The 19,285-nt window shown below is 46.9% G+C and overlaps 1 protein-coding gene across 2 annotated transcripts in view; it reads right to left on the bottom strand.

The window, feature by feature from the left end:
• Positions 1-19,285, bottom strand: part of SEPTIN9 (septin 9) — a 132,653-nt gene that overhangs the window by 99,543 nt on the left and 13,825 nt on the right. The window contains exon 2 of one of the 2 annotated variants that reach the window (XM_031044815.2): positions 8,292-8,348. The exons of the other annotated variant lie outside the window; for it this stretch is intronic. Within the exon in view, the coding sequence (XP_030900675.2) occupies positions 8,292-8,348 (57 nt within the window). The remainder of the gene's footprint in view (positions 1-8,291; positions 8,349-19,285) is intronic. 2 annotated transcript variants of the gene reach the window in all.

Raw genomic sequence — 19,285 nt, 5'->3', positions numbered from 1 at the left:
ATTAACTCTTCCACCATCCTCTGCTTATGTTTTCCTTCCTGGACTCCTCAGCACCATCCCTCTTGCCCTCTCAACACTCTATCTTCTACAACACACTCCCTGAGTCCCCCAAATGAGGATGCTACTCCATACCTGGAGGTCTGCGGTCACTCCCTACCAAGCAGTTGCTGGGGGAAGGCAGGATTCCCAGGATATGCTCTCCTTTGAACAGCAGACAAATGGTCTGCAGCCTCCTGCCTCCTGGGCAGGTCACTACAACTGCTCTTACCTGGTAGAAAGAGTCAGCAAGGAGCAAAGCTTGTGAATGTGTTACCATTTGGGTATTGCAAGCAGGCAGATGAAAGGAAGAAAGACTGCACCAAACCCTGAAACACCATTGGGTTGCTGTTCTTACTTTCTGGGTTTATCTAATACGGCAGGGTGCAGGCTGCATTACACACTGCTCCCCTCCAACATCCTTGTCCAAGGAGCCATGGAGCCACCCCAGCCACAGCCCAGAGGCCAGATCCTGCACTTCACCAGCACTGCAGCAGCAACTAGCTCAGTTGGAAACCTGTACCATTTCTAAGCACTTTACACACAGGCTTGTGTGAAGCAGCACTCTGCTCCTGTGTGTTGAAGCAGCTCCTCTGGCATGGAGGGACCAAGTCATTTGTTTCATCCTTTTTAGGCAAATCCCTAACATGGAGATTTTCTAAAGGCTGCTGCCTATTCGGGCAGCTACAGGCAAGGGGGTGTCTCGTGCACGGATTTCACTGGGTTACCTTACTGAAACATAGAGAGATGCTGCCTTGGTATGATGCAGAAAGAGGGCATGCCATTGTCTTCTCTTGCCCAAACCATTGCTGGAGAAAGGCCAATCTGCTGAAGGACAGCAAACACTCCAGAACTTGTCTGTAGACCTCATTTTCACTTAACAGCAGAATCATCCATGCCTGGACACTCGTCTGAACATCACAACGTGCTTCTGATCAGAAATTAACCCACAGAAAACTTAAACCATGGAGGGACTGCTTCCCAAGTCAGTCAATCAGGAATGCCTCTTGCTGCTGGTGCTTTTCTTGGACCTCACTGATTGCTTTCATGGCCACCAAAATTTCAGCAGAGATCTCAGCAGAGACTTTGCAGGTCAGCCCTGAACATCCACAGGGCTTTACCATCAACCCAGCTGCAGTTACCTTACAAACAAGTCATCTCTCTGCAAAAAAGGACATAAAAGGCTGCGCTCCTGTCTTTCTTTGCAGTCCTAGACACCAGATAAATATAGCAAAGAGCAAATCCACACTCTCTGCCTAAGGTACAATTAGGAGGTTTGGTAAGCACCAGCCACCACAGGATGTGCTGGCCTCGGTGGCTCAGAGAATGCCTGTGGCAGCAGCCAGGGCTCAGGAATCTACCCCTGCCCAAGTGATGAGGGACACCAGATTTTGAGGGGCAAAGGGAATGTTGAGCAGCCCTGACCTGGTCTGCCAACATACCCAAGAGCAATGTGAAAACTGATATTTCAGCAGGAAAGAGGTAAGAGAAATAAACACCATGGAGAGACGCATGTATGCACCCAAATAAAACATGACCACACACAGCTGCATAGGTAACCATGAGCTCGCAGTACAGACCAGGTGAAGACATACCAGCCCTGCTTCCTCCTTTTGTTAATTTCCCCCATTTCTATGGGAAGGGCACAAGATGCCATATTCCACACATGCACATTTCCAAAGCTGTGCCACTCCTCCAGTGCCTGTTGGCTGGAAGCATGTCCTTTCACTCGCTCCATCACCTCCAGCATAGGCACCTTGAGTCAGCCACATCCCAGCACAGCCATGTCCCTCACAGGATACAGGCTGGGGCTGGCAGAGGTATTAACATTTATTTCTCTCAGCACGTTGTGTTTTGGTCTAGAGGAATAGGGAATTTTCCTTCCATCCTTCACAATGGAATGAGACAAAGAAATGAAATAAAACCATACCCCACTGCTGTTCCTCTTCTCTGCTCTCTCACATCCTCCCTGCTGCAGCTAATATAAGGTTCTCTTGAAAGGGTGTTAGAAGCTTTCTCCAGAGACACCTGGTCCAGAGGTGATAAATAACTTCACTCCAGGACTACTGCTGTCCTGGAGCAGCTGCACTCTGCATTTCTACATCTCCTGACCTCAGGGGAGCCCTATGGACCTCACCAGCACTAATCAACAAATCCATATTACAGCACAGTGAGAAAGATGGTTATCTTCAAACACAGTAAGCAGCTAAAGCCCCCCAAACATTACAGAGCATTAAATCAGTAGTCATTCCTGAACAACTGATTTGTGTTGTACTGTCTCTGGTTTCCTCACACCAGAGCCCAAAGTGCTGTACAAAGAAAGCATAAGGAAATTTACCTACTATCCTGCAATGTCCAGTAGCCTTTTGGGGTTAAGAGACTGTACTTGAGATTGGAGATGAATCACAGGTATTGAAAAGGACCAGGACAAGCCAGTGCTGAGCACATCCCTCAATAGGAAAGAGGCCCATGGCTCCTATCACTATTCCTTAATTTTACCTGTGCAGTCAAATGTCTGTGCAGCCTCATTCACTGTAAGTAATGCACACGTGCAGGAAGCACATGGGAGCCCCACAGGACTCTCACAGGCAGCTTGGAGAGCACGTGGCAGCATTATGCAAGCACCATCTTCATGTGTGTTCCTGCAGGAAACCAGGCACCTGAACTGTAAGCAGCCCTTTCACTCTAACGTCTTGCCTGGAGATGGGGTTTCCTGCAGAGCTGTGCTGCTGCAAAAAGGACTCTCCAAGCTGGCTGCTGAGCAAGCTTCACTCTTTGTTACTTTGTCCTTGTGATGAGAAAGACCAAGAGGACACATGTCAAATGAGGGCTTGTCACTGGGGAGCCTGGGGGGAGCAAGTGGTGCATGTGTGTGGGGACACTCTGGCACGGAGATGAGTGCAGCTGTGGTGACCAGTGCGGTGCTTAAAACAAAGGGGAATAGAGGCTGCCCAAAGTTATTCGTATGACCTCATCTAGGGACACATCCAAAGCCACGAGGCTGCAACCAGAAATCTCTAGTTAACCCCTCTGCTGCTCAACCAAGGTGAAAAGCATCTCTGTGCTAAAATATCACACTGCAAAGAGACGTGCATCCCCACAGCTTCCAGCCGGACCAGCAGTGCTGCACTCAGAGCCTGAATCCCAGAATGCCAATGGGAAGCTAAAAAAAGGATGCAGAAAAGATTAGGACAATCTGAAGTTCTGGACCAAGGTTTACAGGAAGGGTTCCCAAAGTCAGATATCACATGTGGAGGGCTGTGCTGTGCAGTGGGGGTGCCCGTGTCTGAGCTGCAGACATGTGACAGTCCTGGCAGCATTTCCCTGGGAAAAAGCCTCCAAAAGCTAATGGTTTTTAGAGCACTCAGAATTAGCTTGTGTAACAGGAATCATGTACGCTCGACTAGGGAGCCCCTGGCTTTTGACGTTTGCTTATTTCCACTCTTCTGGTCAACCCACAACCTCACATAAACCAGTTTCTAAAGCTGTTCTCTTACAGACTCCAGGCATGAAGAGAGAAGACAGCCCTCAAGGTAGGTACTAAATGGAGAGATGGAAACAACAAGATCTATCACCACATCTGCTTTTAACTCACTGCCTGAATTTGGAGCATCCCAAATTTGTGAACCCTGCTGAAATCCTGTTGACCCTGTTGAGGTGATGGTGCTCATTTAAACTGTGCCCATCATGGTCAATGGGGTCCTAGAGCTTCTGCCCCAAGCAAAAGGTTACAGGCTCAAACCACAATCAGCATCTTTGAACCATCTCACACATCCTGCATATGCAGCCTCCATTTGCCCACACACTGTGGCTTCTGACCATCATGTCTACCACCATCAACCTAAAGGGTGGACAAGGGTCTTGAGCTGGTGCATCAACAAACATGGGAGTGCCTCCACTGTATACCCATGGGAAGTGTTTAGACATTACTGTGAGGGTGGTGAGACACTGGAGCAGGCAGATGAAGGAAGCTGTGAATGCCCCATCCTTGGCAGTGTTCAAGACCAGGTTGGAAGGGGCCTGGAGCACCCTGCTCTAGTGGAAGGTGTCCCTGCCCATGGCAGAGGGTTGGAACTAAATGAGCTTTAAGGTCCCTTCCAGCCCAAACCAGTCTTTATTGTGTGATTAGGAAACAAATTGCCCCAGTGCAGATTTCATGACATCATTGAGTGCCCCTTTCCAGTGCAACCCAGATAGGCAGCCTTGAACTTCATGCCTCTAAATTATGCCCTACGCTTCCAAAAAGCACCAGCACAAGTTGTGGTTGACCCTTAGCCAAGTGCTGATGATGCAGAAGTGGGGCCGCTTGCACCCTGTCTGTTTTGGATGGAAGAGCTGTTCCTGCCCTGGAGTACAGCTGGCCCTGGCTGCCTGCCCCTGCTCCAGCTCCAGGCAGCCATGCAGCCAGACAAAGGCTGAAACAGGAAAGCTGAGGCACCTGCTCCCCTTCCATCCCTTTGGGATCTCTCCTGAACAAAGCACCTGACCCACCAATAGCTCTGGTCCTGGAGCAGTCCTGCTGCCATGCAACTGGAAGGCATTCTCTTCCTTGCATTCATCTACAGAAAAAACATGCTGGTTTAGCTAAATCAGTAAACTCTATCTTTTTTCTGGACCCTCTTGCTTTATTCCTGCCAGGGAAATTCCCTCCTCTTAGCAAAAACTGAATTGTAGGCTGGAAACAAATCAAAGTACAGAACATAGCTGGCTGCCCGACAGGAATATGATGCTGATTTCTACCACTCCAACTGCTCTGGGGCTGTTTTGTGGCCGGCTGGGGAACACATTGTTGCTCCGGATGGCAAATGTCAGCAAATACTTCTCACTTTCAAATTCATCTGGTACAGCTGTAGAAAAATGAAGTGGGAGTAGCTTCCCTGACATACTATTCTTCACTAGTGTGGTTGACATGCTGGAAGGAAGGGATGGCATCCAGGGAGACCTGGACAGGCTTGAGAGGTGGCCCTGTGAGAAACTCATGAAGTTCAATGAAGCCAAGTGCAAGGTCCTCCCCCTGGGTCAGAGCAATCCCCAGCACAAACACAGGCTGGGCAGATACTGGATTGAGAGCAGCCCTGAGGAGAAGGACTTGGGGGTGTTTGGTGAGGAGAAGCTCCCCATGACCCAGCTGCAGTGTGCGCTTGAGCCCAGAACCCTCCGTGTGCTGGGTTGCACCCCCAGAGCATGAGCAGCAGCTCATGGATGGGATTCTCTACCTCTGCTGCGCTCTGGTGAGACCCCCCTGCAGTCCTGATCCAGCTCTGGGGCAGCAGCACAAGAGGGATGTGGAGCTGTTGGAGTGAGGCCAGAGGAGGCCATGGAGATGCTGTGAGGGCTGGAGCAGCTCTGCTCTGGAGCCAGGGGGAGAGAGCTGGGCTGGGGCAGCCTGGACAAGAGAAGGCTCCTGAAGGGGAGACCTGAGAGCAGCTCCAGTGCCTAAAGGGGCTGCAGGAAACCTGGAGAGGTTCCTCAGGTACATGTGATAGGAACTCCACTTTTGCAGGCAAAGGAAAACTAAGACAAAACATAGGATTCATATATCCCTAAATGTAGATACCTAAATAAATTATGGTCCCCCATAATCCTATAGGTTTATGGATTCCTCCAAGAAGCTTATTCTTTCCATTCTAAAGTCAGAAAGTGTCTGAGAACCTTAATAGCTCTCTCCACTGACCAGCCTAGACAAATCCACCTCATTAGCTTACCTGGCAGTATGCAGCAGGCCCATACAAACCAAAACCTCAGTTCCAAAGCCCTGGAATCACTGCCAACTGAACAACTCTGGATGCCAATACCTTACAACTACTTTCACAGGGATGAGTAAAACTGAGAAGCATCACAGGATAAGGTTTCCAAAATAGATCAACATCAGATCTCCAAGTTCCTGCTATCAATGCCTATCTGAAAGCAATACATGGTGTGTGGATGACTGTGTAGTATCTAGATCCCAAGAGCAAGGGTGGCAATGGTTAGGGTGGCAAAGAGCCCGAAGCAACCCCTTCTGCAGTGCCTCACTTGCAATGCCTGCTCAGCCATCCCAACCCCAATTTGTCTTTTACAGGAATAAAAGCTTCTGGGTGCAAGGTCAGATGTGCAGAGGGGAACGTTTGGACCTGAAACAAGGGGAAATTGAGCTGCAGTTGTATGGAGTCCTAAATATTTACTGCAATCCAAACTGGAGTACTGACCTGCTCATTTGACTGTAACATGGAAAAAAATATTAACATTTAAAAGGTCTCTGGCCAGAAAAGTGCCAAAGTATGTAATTAGAGGCTAAAGAAAACAAGCTTGAACAAACGTGCTGTGTCTTTCAGTTCAGATTCTCTACACACCAGTTACCTTTGGAGCTGTACCAACTCTTCCTTCTGTCCTCAAACATAGATATGTGAAGACACACGGTGTCAGGGCTGAGACTGCAACTTTGGTTTTTGCACATGCAAAAAATAAACCTGCATTTCAGTTCAAAACTAACAGTTTCTGCACTGGTGGCTGAGTTCTGAAGCACCAGCTTCAAAATACAGCTTTCCTTTGCACTGAACAATCACTACCATGAAGCTTTAGCCCCCAGGCCAATACCATGACTCCACACTAAATTATAGCTCAATGCATTTTTCCTGGCATTTGACATTAGTCTGGGGACAAGTGGCCTACCCTGACCATTTTTACACCCTCCCACTGGTACACCACAGCATCAGGGTTGGAGATGGTGACAGTGCACAGCTGAGAAGCTCCAGATGCAAAGCAGCAAGTGTGCCAGCAGCAGGACAGCGGCACCGCATGCCATGTCTCCATCACCCTTGTCTGTGCCAGAACGTGAAGGCCTGTCCCAGTGCTTCTCATGAGTGTTCGATAAGGACCATGCAGACAGCGTCACAGCACATGCTTAACCAGATGTCTGTGACTAATCCCCATTCCACATGTGCTGATGCCTCGATACAGCAAAGCGCTGAAGTCACTGCTCCAGGACAGCATCCTGAGGGTGGCTTTCTCCTCCCACCCACACAGAGGGAAAAGCTGGAAACAACTGTTTTGATAAGTACATCTGGGAGCTGAGACAGGATATGAGGGCTGAGAAGATGAATTGAAATAACAAAACAAGCTCCCAAGGAGCAACTGTGAGTGACAGAGCATCCAAAGGGGTGAAATCCCTGAGCTGGGCATGGCCAGAGTGAGGTGAGGAAGAGGTGAGTGGGGTTCTTGGGGGACAGACTGCAGCAAGCAGCAGACACCACTCTCAGCATGCCAGAGAAAATGCTAGATAAGGCAATGCCAAGGGAAAGTCACACATCTCAGTGAAGGAAATGTGAAGGAAGGTTTCAATTGCAGCAAAGCACCTGCTGAGAAAGATGAATGTATCTGATGTACAACGGACCCTGATTCCAGAGACAGACGTTTCTCTGTGGAGCACTACAGGTTCATCAGAGGAGCCAGTACAGCCAGCAAAAGGGGCCAGGAAATCAAAGCATCCAGAAATGGGCTGTCTCAGGTTCCTTTTGAGTATTTCAGACAAGAACAGTGAAATTTTCTACACAAATGAGATAATTTGGGTCAGGACAATGCAGGTAAGCGCCACAGATGTGTCTCTGTACCTGGGCAGTCCTGACGCATGTCATGCACATACGAGCAGAACAGATGGACTCAGGTACTCACAAGCATCAAGACTTCTGCTATTGCTTTCTCAAGGCAGAAAAACACCTTTTCCAAGACAAAATCCCTCCCACCTGTTTCCTTCCGAATCAGAAACAGCTTCAGAAACATTAAGCTGCAATTAGGAGTGTAAATTGAGTCACAAGCACATATAATCCATAAATCTCCACATCCAATAAAAAATAATAGCTAAGGAGAGTATGAAAGAGCTGCTAATTACTAAAGCTGTATTTCAACCTCAGGCCATTGCTGCTGTCTGGTGCACTGTGTTAGACCCCTTGGATTGAGATGGGGATTTCTAATTATTCTCTCTGGATCCATTATCCAGTAATTAATTACCCTTTCATTTTATATTTCTCATGTTCATAGTTCAGGGTTGGGATTTTTTGGTGTGTGTGTTAATATATATGCACTGGTTCATATATATACTGCTCTTGACAGCAGAGCTCTGCATTTATCAGCAGGCAGCTTTGACTTTCAAGCCACAGCCAGTGGACAGGAGCAGGCAACGTGGTCCCTGACAGTTACCTCTTGCGTTCTCTCAATTTTTAGTTTATACTTTTTTATTGGATGAGGAAGTTTCAGAGAGAGAAATTCCTGGAGCTTACTTGGACTTGTCTGGTCACTGAGCCTCCGAGGTCTCCCACTGGAAGTCCGGCTGATTCCTAAAGCAAGAAGATTTGAATGGGTCAAGGGAATTAATGTGAATGTCGTATGTGGAGCAATCCCCCCCCTCTGACTCTGTATCTGGCAAGGCACATTTTCTGTTGGGAATCTGCTCTGCATAATGATCTGCAATTGAAGGGATGTTATGTTATTTTAAACAGAAAACCACCTGAAGAGAGACCTCCACCTTTCCCTGAAGATGTCAAACATTATTATTCAAACATAGCAAACCCACAAACATATTTACACTTTCCAGAAACACCAGAGATAACTTTTGAAATCATTAAGTAGAACACACACATTCACCTCTCACTCCAGGATGTTTTATCCTGGAGACAAGTGCAGTGCTTCCAGGGACAGGTTTCCTGGCTGAGAGGGGGAAGCACAGGCATGTAAGGACCAGCACATGCCCTGCCCTGGCAGAGAGCTCAGCAAAGAAGCTCCTGCACAGAGACCACATCCCAGATGTGCTTGGCCTTGCCAGCAAACTCAGCTGCAAGGACAGCAGCAGCTCCTGCATTCAGCACTACAGGAAAGCTGAGGGGGGAGGGGGGGGGAGGCTCACATTTGGCTGGGCTTCACCCAGCATCATGGGAACACATCATGTACAAGAACCCTGCCGTGAGGTTAGACCAGTTGGAACATGGGATGCATCTCATGTTCAGGCAGATGATAAACCAGACCACAGTGATCCAGATGTTGAGCTAATTCTGCTCCATCTTTTTTAACAGAGAAAAGTATTCATCATATTCATTGGGTTAGCACATGGTTAATGCATAAGCACCATGCTGGAAGAAGATACGTGGATATCTTAAGGTACCCTACATCATACATTACATTGAAAGACATACCCCAGACACACCTGTCTCCTCCGTTCCCATACTCAGTTCAGAAAGCAATCAGTAACTCCCTGCCTGCCTCCCAGACTCCAGGCAAGCCAGTGGGACCTCCTGGCTACAGCAGCATTCTAATCCATCAGCAACTCATTTAACTTCTCTGCCATTCCAGCTGCCTCTTTGTAATGTGGCGACTGCCACAACATTCCTTTCCCAGGGATGCTGAAAATCTCAGCAAGAACCAAACTTCAACTTAGCAAGCCTTTGGTTAAACCGTAGCCATGCACAGAAACAAGATGTTGATTACTGCCTCAGTTTCTCTTCTCTTGACACAATAAAAGGTGACACAAAGGAATGCACTGAAGCACCTCCTGTGGGATGTTATACTCTGCAACTACCCCAAAAACTAGGATATTCAATATACAGATTCCCAGAAGGTCCAGCACCTCCTCAGTCTCTGTGGGTATTGCTAGAGGAACAACAACTCCAGGTAATGGTGTCCATCATCTCCAATCAAATGCTGCAGCTGTCAAGCTCCAGAATGGAGCCACAGGGATTAAAGCAGCACCAACTTAAGTTGTAGAACATCCCTAAACTGTGATTTGTAACACAGCCATAGCCTCACGAACCCTGTCAGCTGGAAGAGTGCATCATACAAGAAAAAAGGCAGGAAATCTTTCATACCCATGAGCCCTTGGCTGGAGGAAGGGAAGGAAAGAGCTGCCTGGCAACTCAACATGGAAAAAGAATCTCATGCTCGGAACCTTTTGCTTACATATATTTATATGTAGGTTCATTCTCTCTCTCCCTTTCCTTTTCTAACATAAAAAGCCTCTGTGCCTACCACATCATGTGGCTGAACCACAGGGCTGGCCCAGGAAAGCAGCGGTGCTGCCTAACTGAGGCAGCACAAGGAGAACTCCTGGCAAGCACCACCCAGAGCCATCGCCCAGCTCAGCTCTGCCCCTCAAAGAGTCCCACAGCGGAAGGGTCAGAAATAGAGGCAGGACTGCCCACACACAGGCGTGAGCACCCAGCCTGTGCTCTCCAGAGCTTTATCTGCATTGCAACAGGACAGTGCTGCTGCACACACCACTCAGCATGCAGTTTCCATCACTGCCAGTGAGAAAAGGGCTGAAGTTTCCAGGGGCTGGCACTATAACCAGCATTATCAATTTTAAACATATTATTTTTTCTATTAAACCCAATCCCTGACATTTTTTTCTCAATTATTTTCTCCCCTCCGTCTACTGCTTCTTGCTGGTCTATAGTCAGGATTTCTACCCTGCTCTATCAGATCTGCTGGACAATAAGCAAAGGGATTAAACCAGCAAGAATGAAAAGGGGTATTTCCTCTGCTCAACAGAGTTTTAAACAGCACTGCTTGAATCTGGAAAGAGGAGGGAGCTCTATGGATTCCAAGCCAAACTTGTTATGTGTGGTGTCCCACTGCCCCTCCAACAAGGGAGGAGCCATACACAATCCTGGAAAGCAGATAAACAGCAGAGGAAGCTGGCAGCCTAGCAAGACAAGAGATTTGTAAAAGAAAAAAGGAAAAAAGGAAGAGAAAAAAGAAAGGAAAAGGGAAAAGAAAAGAGGAGGAGAAAACAGAAGAGGGAAAAGAAAAGAGGAGATGGGGAAAAATATAAAAGAGAAAAAAAGAAAAAAATAAAAAGGAGAAAACAACTGCTAAAAATATGCTGTTCTGAGCACCCTGCCAGGGAGGCAGCACTGCGGGCAGGATAGAGAGCATCAGCGTGCTGAGCGTGCTCTGGGGTTACCTCTATTTATAGCATGGAAGCAGCAGGCTGAGACCCGGCTTTGAGCTGTGAAAGGAAAATCAAAGGCTTCCATCCCAGACACAGTGTCTATGAGCCTTCCCTCTTAACACAGTTCAAATGCCCTCAAGCCATGCTATAAATTTATTGTAGTGCACAGGACTAAGGAACATAATGAAATATACTTTATTTAGCTGAAATGAGGAATGCTTCCCCATGTCCCCGGCAGAATGCCTCTAAAATGGAAGAGTCGAATAGTTAAAATTGGTCAGTCCAAGAACAGTTCATTCATCTCAGCGGATGTGCTGCAGCAGGATGGAGTTAGAACATTCCCAGAGCTCAGCCTCACCTTGGCTCACTGGCTGAGCAATGTTTTTTCTCATTTTATAATCAACAGCTAACTCCCTCCAGATCCATAGGCTGGGACCATATGGCACAGCAGAAAAGCAGCAGCAGCAGCAAAGGACACTGGGCTTCTCTGGGGTCTCCCATACAAGAAACCTAGAATTGCTTCAAGTGAGTTATGTCAGTGTAAGCAAGATTCCTGCCAGGCTCACATTTAAACCACTCCTTCCTTTGGGACAAGCACCCTCCTATTTCATGCTTCTTGCAGCTGCTGATAAAGCACCCCATGGATGTAAAGCATGCAGTATGGAAACAGAAGCATCCTATAGGTACTTGCCCTGATGCAGAGGGAGACTGGATCCAGCCTGTCTGGAGAAACTGTCCTTGCTACAGAGTGACTTTTCCCTAGAGCTCTGAAGGGAACTGCCAGAGATGTTCACCTCCAATACAGTCAACATGCATATTCTCCAAAACACATCAGTTTTCACATGATACACCCCAAACTTTGTATGGATGCAGATAACAACAATGAGACAGGCCACTTGAGATTTATTCCCTTCTCACAGTAAGTGAGCCAGGCAGCTACACTCACATGATGTAAATATCAAAAGAACAAATGAGCAATTTCCATTATCAAGAGAAACCACAGGGTGAAGACAAACAATGGAGGATGTAACCCAGGAACTTGCTCTCTCTACACAGTCCAGTGAAAACAAAAAACAAATGAACAAAGGAGCCCAAATCAAATCAAAGTCTTGTTGGACAGGAACGAGCCAAAACTAGCAGGAGACATCCCTCACTGTGCTGGAGTCAGCAAAGCGGCACCAGCTCAGCTGAGCAGCCAGCATGGCCCTTGCTTCTGTTAAATATATTTGCTAGTGAGTCTGAGGTCAGAAAATGCAGCTTTCTTCTTCACCCAGCACAAACGTGGCAGGGTGTCCAGACACGGAGATGGCTCCATTCAAGACCAGTTTCCTCCTGTGGAGATTTCTGCATTCTGTTTCCCAGAGCAATCTCCTGGGTGTACAGGTCTGGGCTTAGTCATGAGCCACCCCAGACTTCAGCTTTGGCACTGAGGTGGTGGGAGAACCCTCAGCAGAACAACACTTCAGAGGTGTCTACAGCACTTACACAGCACCAGCAGTTTTTAAAGCAAAGGCTGACATTTACAGTTGATCCACTCCAGGGCAGGATCGGCACCAGCCTGTGCACTGTGCAGAGGCACAGCCCTACCTCCTGTAATCCAACCTGCCCTTTGACATCCCCTCAAGCCATTCTGCTGTCACAGACAGGGATTATAGAAGATGGCAGCAAGGTTATCACTTCATTTGCCCTACAGCGGATGCAGAGCTGGCTCAGGGACCAGGGCAGACTCTCTTTTAGGATGTACGTATTCGTTGCAACACTCTCAGGACCACAGAGCATGTGAAACTGCTCTCTTTTTATCTACTTCACAGGTACTATCCAGTCAGTGGTCAAGAGACTGCCTTCACCAGCCCCTGTATTTCATCCTGCTTCACATAGACAAGTTCTAAAACCTCCTTAGATAAAAAGCTGGAGAAGACCTCATCAGTACCAAGCCCTGGACCTATTAACAGAAGAATAACTCAGACATGGTTTGATCCACACTGCACAACCCAGCTGCTGGAGACTGAGCTGTAAAGTTTTCATGCTTGCATAGGACATCACCTTCAGAGGCAGAGCCCTGCACAGGAAGCTGTGGGTGTCACAGTGAGGGCAGAGGGGGTCTGGTAGAGCAGAGTTCTGCAAGGGAGAGACATCTGTCTGCAGAGTAGCTAAGGAATGAGGATCTCTATCATTTCAAGCCCAAATGCAGCGAAGCACACAATTACTACTTTACTTCCATTAAATTGAAATCCACTTGCAACAATAAACTCAAAAGGAATATGGGGAAAATATTCATGTTCATTTCCAGCACTAATCAGAAACATGCACTGAAGAATGAAAAACACTTTTCCAGATTCTATGTAATAGGATTCTTTACAAAGCACCCTCTCCTGGGTGTAGGATGCTGATGGAATGGAGGGATGCTGTTCCCAAGGTGCACTGATTACAGGCTCAGGAGCAAACCACTACCTCCTCCAATACAGCTGCCACCACATGGGTGCACCAAAAAGCTGCATGTGTCTAGGTTGAAGGTCTATAGGTATAGACCATACAACCTAAACCACCAGCAACCATTTCCCTCACATGAGAGCTGGATATCATCAGGCTGGGGCCAGACAACACTGCTAATCAGCATAGCACTATTGACACAAGTGGAGCCATGAGTTCACACATAGAAAGAACCCAGCCCAAGTGTGTATTACATATAACCCTCAAGGAAACCACAGGAAAATTAACATTAGCAAGATGAATATATTCCTACCACAATGTTATACTTCTTTCAGGTGCCAAACACTAAAAAAATGCTTCAAAAACTTGTCCTAATGATAAGAGGCAGAAAGAATTAAACCACAATTTTCCCAGTGTTAGAAAGGCTTCCCCAAACCCAGCAGTGGCCTTCCCAGAGCTCCTGACCACAGCAAAGGGGAGCATTAGGTAGAAGGACCAGTCTTGTACATGGCTGTAGAAGATGGCAGGGGACACAGCACCTTAACCTTGGCTCAAGTTCAGGCTTTCCTTTAAGACTTTAACTCAAATTAAACTGCAGGGATGCTCAGGAAATCAGTTATTTCATCCTTAGAGCTCAAGGCCAGAAAATTGCTTGGACTGACCTGCAAAATCCACACCACACGTTTTTATTCAGTCACCATGAATTCAAGCTGGTGCTTGAACAAAGTCTTGGCTTTTCAGAAACATTCAATCTCAATGTCAAGATTAAAAAGTTGGAGTGACCCCAAGTGCTTTGGCAAGTTGCTCAACAGTTAAAAAGGCCTTTAAACAGCACAGAGACCCAGCCTGTTCCTTGTGCATTTGTTCTGAGGTGAGCAAACTCAATCCTCAGATGCTTGATAGAAATAACAAGATCATTTCACTGCTCTTTGTGATCATCTGGTCTTTACTACCCACAAATCCCTTGCAGCTGATAGTCATCCAGAGATATGCTGGACAACCATGAAAGCACAACAAAATAAATTAGCACAAGCAGTTTTTCATAGGAAAAAGCATGTTAGTCATCAGCTGGAGCTTTCTGGTGAGAGCCTTTCAGTAATGTGGCCGGGCAGCACAAGGAATGCCACATCACCATGCTGACACATCAATGACTTGTGTAACTGTGTATTTCTAATGCAAATATCCACATAAACTAGAAGGGACTGGAAAAATGGGTCTTTTGTATGTATTGTCAGCTTTGCTGGTTTATGTGATTCTTTTACAGCAGGAGGGAGGGAAAAGGGTTTGTAAAGGAACAGAAAGCTGTTCTTGTGAAGCTACACTGATTGGGAATGGACTTGGTAATGACTGGCACATCTAAAATCACTTCCAGTTCACTGTTGAAGCCAAGTACATTTCCAAAGAGATCTTGTCCCTCTAAACTTTACCTATCTTCATCACACTCCTCACTGCTCACTGCTTTTGAAATCCGAGACAGAAGAATATGAAGAACCACAGCTAACAGTGTCCTCATGGTATTTTCCCTAAATGAGGAATGTTTTGCAGGAATATGGCACAGAGCTCACAAAGCCATTGCAAGAGCAGCTTGGATTTGCGAAACCTGCAGCTCACCAGCAGAGATGGGAAGGGGGAAAGATGCCTGAACTCATGCAAGCTGCAGCCTTGCTCAAAGAAGGAAGCAATCAAACTCTTACATTAACCAGCTGCCACAAGAGCTTCAGAAAGCTAGCAATGTGTTAGTTACTGATTAACATTAATAGCACAAGAGCCCTCAGGAGCCTGGATGGACAAGGGATAAGGCTTAGCATGCAGAACACTATGGAAACAAAGAACAAAACAAATGAACACTGCTCATCCTTTGCCTTCCAAAAAGCCCCAAATATTTCCAGCATCCAGACTTAGGAGTACACCTAACTTCCTCAGGCAATGACCATGGATTAGTTGGAGAAAACCTCTGTCAGATTTGAAGGAGGGGAAATGAATTCTGAAACTGCAATGTGCTATTTCCATATCGATCAAATACTCCCAAACCACCCCACGGCTCTCCTCCCTACTCTTCATGGGCCAGTAATGCTCTGGCTCTGACCACACGGGAACTCCTGGTGCAAACTTCCCAGCCCAGCATCTGGCTCTCTGCTTCACACTGACACAGTGCACAGCTTCAGCACACTAACCAGCAATCTGTAAAACAATTCAATCATCCTTCCTGAAATGTTTAAATCAATTTCTTGCCACCTTCTTGTAACCACAATGCAATCCACATTCTATTTTCCAGCCACAGCATTTGCTCCATGACTGTTCACTGCTTCCCTGCTCTAGTTTCAGACACACAGAACTTCCAGTCTTGTATTTCAGAGGGTCCCCCTGCAACAAACATTACTGGATTTATCATTGGAGCTCTGCAAGCCTGGGGCTGCCATCAGGATGTAATACAGACCCCTTCTGTTTGCCAGGCTCTGAAAGGCAAATGTTGATTTTTCCCAGAGAGGGTTGGGGGTGTGCAAAGGGGAAAAACTGAGAACAAAGAAGCAGCAGCTCACTAGCCAGAGGGCTGCAGACGACAAAGGGCAGAGGTTAAGGGTTCTCTTGAGCCTGGGTGACCCACTGGGTTGCTTGGTCTGTAGCTGACAGGACAGCCAGAGCAGCCAAACCTGGCCAGTTTGGATTCCCCAGCCTTAGTGAGCAACTCTTCATTCACAGCTGGAGGAGATAAGGGGTAGCCTTTGGTTTTGAGACCAGTGTCTGACTCTGAAGACACAGCAAAAGGAAAAACTTAACCAGGTGTTTTACTCAGATCCTAACATTCACGTCAAAGTCTCACACCAGTCTTGTGACAAAGCACCTTTTTCTCCTTGCAGTAGAGAAGATGCTCCACTGCAGCCATGTAACATCCAGATGAAGGAAACGGAGACAGGTAAAGAAGCAGCCAAAGGACCTCAACCACCAAATCCCATTTTCTCCCTAACCAGAAACCTAGACAAACAGACAGTCAAGATTTACCAGCTGTCTGGACACTTGATTGAGAGCAGGTAATCTTGCAAAAACATTAAGCTCCAGCAGATGATGATCCCATTTCTCACTGCATCAAACATCCACACAAATGTACTTTGGGCTACAAACACTACCTGGGGCCCTTTCGCCCAAACAACCCTAGTGTAACAGCAGCCTAAACCCACACACTTTACAATCTTCTGCTCATACAACAGTGAGCCACTTGGTACGACCCCTGTGATACCTTGATGCAGGTCAGAAACCAGCCCCATGGATAGCCTTACACAGAAAAATTTAAGCTCAGAACTGCAGCTGCTCCCTTGGGACATCAAATATCCACATTCTAATATAAATCTTTAACCCCAGCTCCAATCTCTGCTTATTGGAAGCCAACCTGCCCTAGGAAGATGCTGAGGTGGATGGATGGTGAGGGAGGAGCAACTTAGCTGTGGAGGCAAAGGCATCTGCAGGCAGAGGACTCAGGAACAGCTCAGCCACCATCATGGTTCCACCATGACTCGCTGCACGTAACTTTCCTCCTCCACATATCCTTTTCTCTGCCAGTAAAATGAGGTGTCAAACACTTCCCCTGCTTATAGGAGCAGGAGGGATATATTATTTAATGGTTTTACATTTTAGCTGTACTGTAAAGGATGATTCAGGCACTACCCATAGATTACGGAAATAATGTCCGCTGTTCTTAACCATCAGGAAAGAAAGGAAGTTGCAATCTTAGACTACAAGGAAGCCCTGGACCCACACAATTGAAGGGTTTCTCCTATTAAGTCTGCCTCAAAAGTAGCCAAGGCAATCCAGTTTCATAAGCTAGTAACATTCTTTGAATGTTTTCTCTTGTATGTTACAATTATATTTAATAGTGGCTTCAGCAGAGAAATTGGAATAGAACTTGAGCCAGTGTTTAGGACATAGTTGAGTACCTAATGTTGCAGATCAATGTATAATAAAGTTTGCAAAAGGCCTTTACAAACTGCAGTATAACTCTATCTTAAGAGGTGCTGCAATTACCACTTTCTCTTCCATCTCCAAGTCAGACACCCACAGAAACAGTCCTAAAGTCAGTTACAGGAGTACCTGAAGGCTGTACTCTGTGAGGGGTCAGCAGTTAATACTGAGAATAAATTTCCTCTGAGCTCCCTCTCTCTCAGTCTCTTTCATATGAAACATTCAAATGCATTTAATAGAGAACTAGGAATATATCAACAAAATATGCCAGCTGTGTTCTGCTTCTGCACATCAGAGGAGAAAGGTACTCAGCACAAATGCACTAAATTAATTTAAAACCAAGATATAGAATCAATCCATAAGTGACAAAATCTTATTGGCTTATTCTTTTAAATCTTTGTAAGGGACAAAATAACTCTAGACCAGCACCTACCTTTCTGCCAATCCATACTCTCCAACAGTCAACTCTACAGAAGGGCAGCAGGAAAAATACCAATAAGTTCATTTAAATAAACCCCGTGTGTAGGAACCACCTCTACTTGATACAACTCCATGATGGCACATTGCTCTCCCCAGGTACCAAGTGGTCCCAGTGCAACTTGTTCCCCTAATGGGTTTCTGCTGCTGCCAGCAAGCAGAAGGTAAAGCACCTGGCACCACCAAAGAGCTCAGTCCTGGCAAAGGGCAGAATGAAATCACTCCTGGCACAGGTGAAAACCATTTCAAGCCATAGAGCACTGCCTGCAGCCTCTAAGGAAGCTTTTCTCTCTTGAAACAGGGCTCACAGAAGGAGACACAAAGCCTATTCTGTGGGTCTGGCTGAAAGGCAGCATTGTACATGGAACATGGCATGCTCGGTGTAACGGAGCAGGGCAGCGGAGATCTGGGCTCAATCCAGAACCCTCCCTTGAGTCACTCACCCCAATGATACAAATCTTCAGCCTCTGCTATGAAAATCCTCACAGCAACAAGGACAATTGCTGCCACTTGTGTAATGAATACACGGGTAGGCACAGGGCTGGGATGTGATTTGTGTTGGGGTAGATCCTCCTTGGAAAGCTCAGCCTGCAACTACTAAGTAACCCAAATCTCCATGTACCAACCCCAGCACCACCAAGACCTTGAACTGTTATAAGTAGCAGCACATGAGAGGATTCACAACATGGTCTTACACCTTATGCCATAAGTAATGAGCCATAGTGTTTGACCCACTACAACACATGCCCAAACTGCTGCCAGCCAAACCTGAAAGGTCTTAGTACACTCAGGCCACTTCTTAGGACCTCTATACCATCACCAGAGTTTATTACACAAGCTGACCTTTCCCAAATTGCATCTCTTGTAGTCAGAGGACTCCAACACCTCTTGTCCAGAGGGGATCCATGGCACTGCTATGTGCCTCTAGCCCAAACCTGTCCTGACCCTTTGCATCCTCTGTGAGAGCATCACCTGTGTGGGTACCTCCCTCCCCTGGCCTGAGCTGTGGGATCAACAAAGGGCCGAAGGAGGATGCTCTGGGGGGTGTCAGAATTCCAGCCTTATCTCCAGAAGCTGAGATCATGGGTAGAAAATGTTTCTGTGTTGTCTCAGCAAGCTTCCTGCTGGCACCCCTCTTCCTCTCCCTGAAAGCACCTCTTTTGTGAGCAGTTTTGGAGCCAGAGAAAAATGTTCACCGGTACAGACTAAATGTATTTACCATTTCTGAGACATCAGATCTGAAATGGTGCCTGTTCCTCAACCAGCTGTGACTCAAGCAGATCAGAGGAAGCAGCCAGAGCTGCATGGAGGGATGCTGCCGCTTCTTTGGAAAACTGCTGTTACACCAAGCAATCTCTCACTGCACCACTGCTGCAAGCTGGTGGCCACATGCTTTGGTGTCTGTGTAGGAATGACATCTACTACTTAGGATCATAACCAGAGGTCTTCAGAGACCTGGGTTTGACTCCT

This window comes from Melopsittacus undulatus, chromosome 11 (assembly GCF_012275295.1).
Source record: "Melopsittacus undulatus isolate bMelUnd1 chromosome 11, bMelUnd1.mat.Z, whole genome shotgun sequence".
Taxonomy (NCBI): Eukaryota; Metazoa; Chordata; class Aves; order Psittaciformes; family Psittaculidae; genus Melopsittacus; species Melopsittacus undulatus.
Note: the sequence above shows the minus strand (reverse complement) of the source record. Positions and strands in the feature narration are given on the sequence as shown.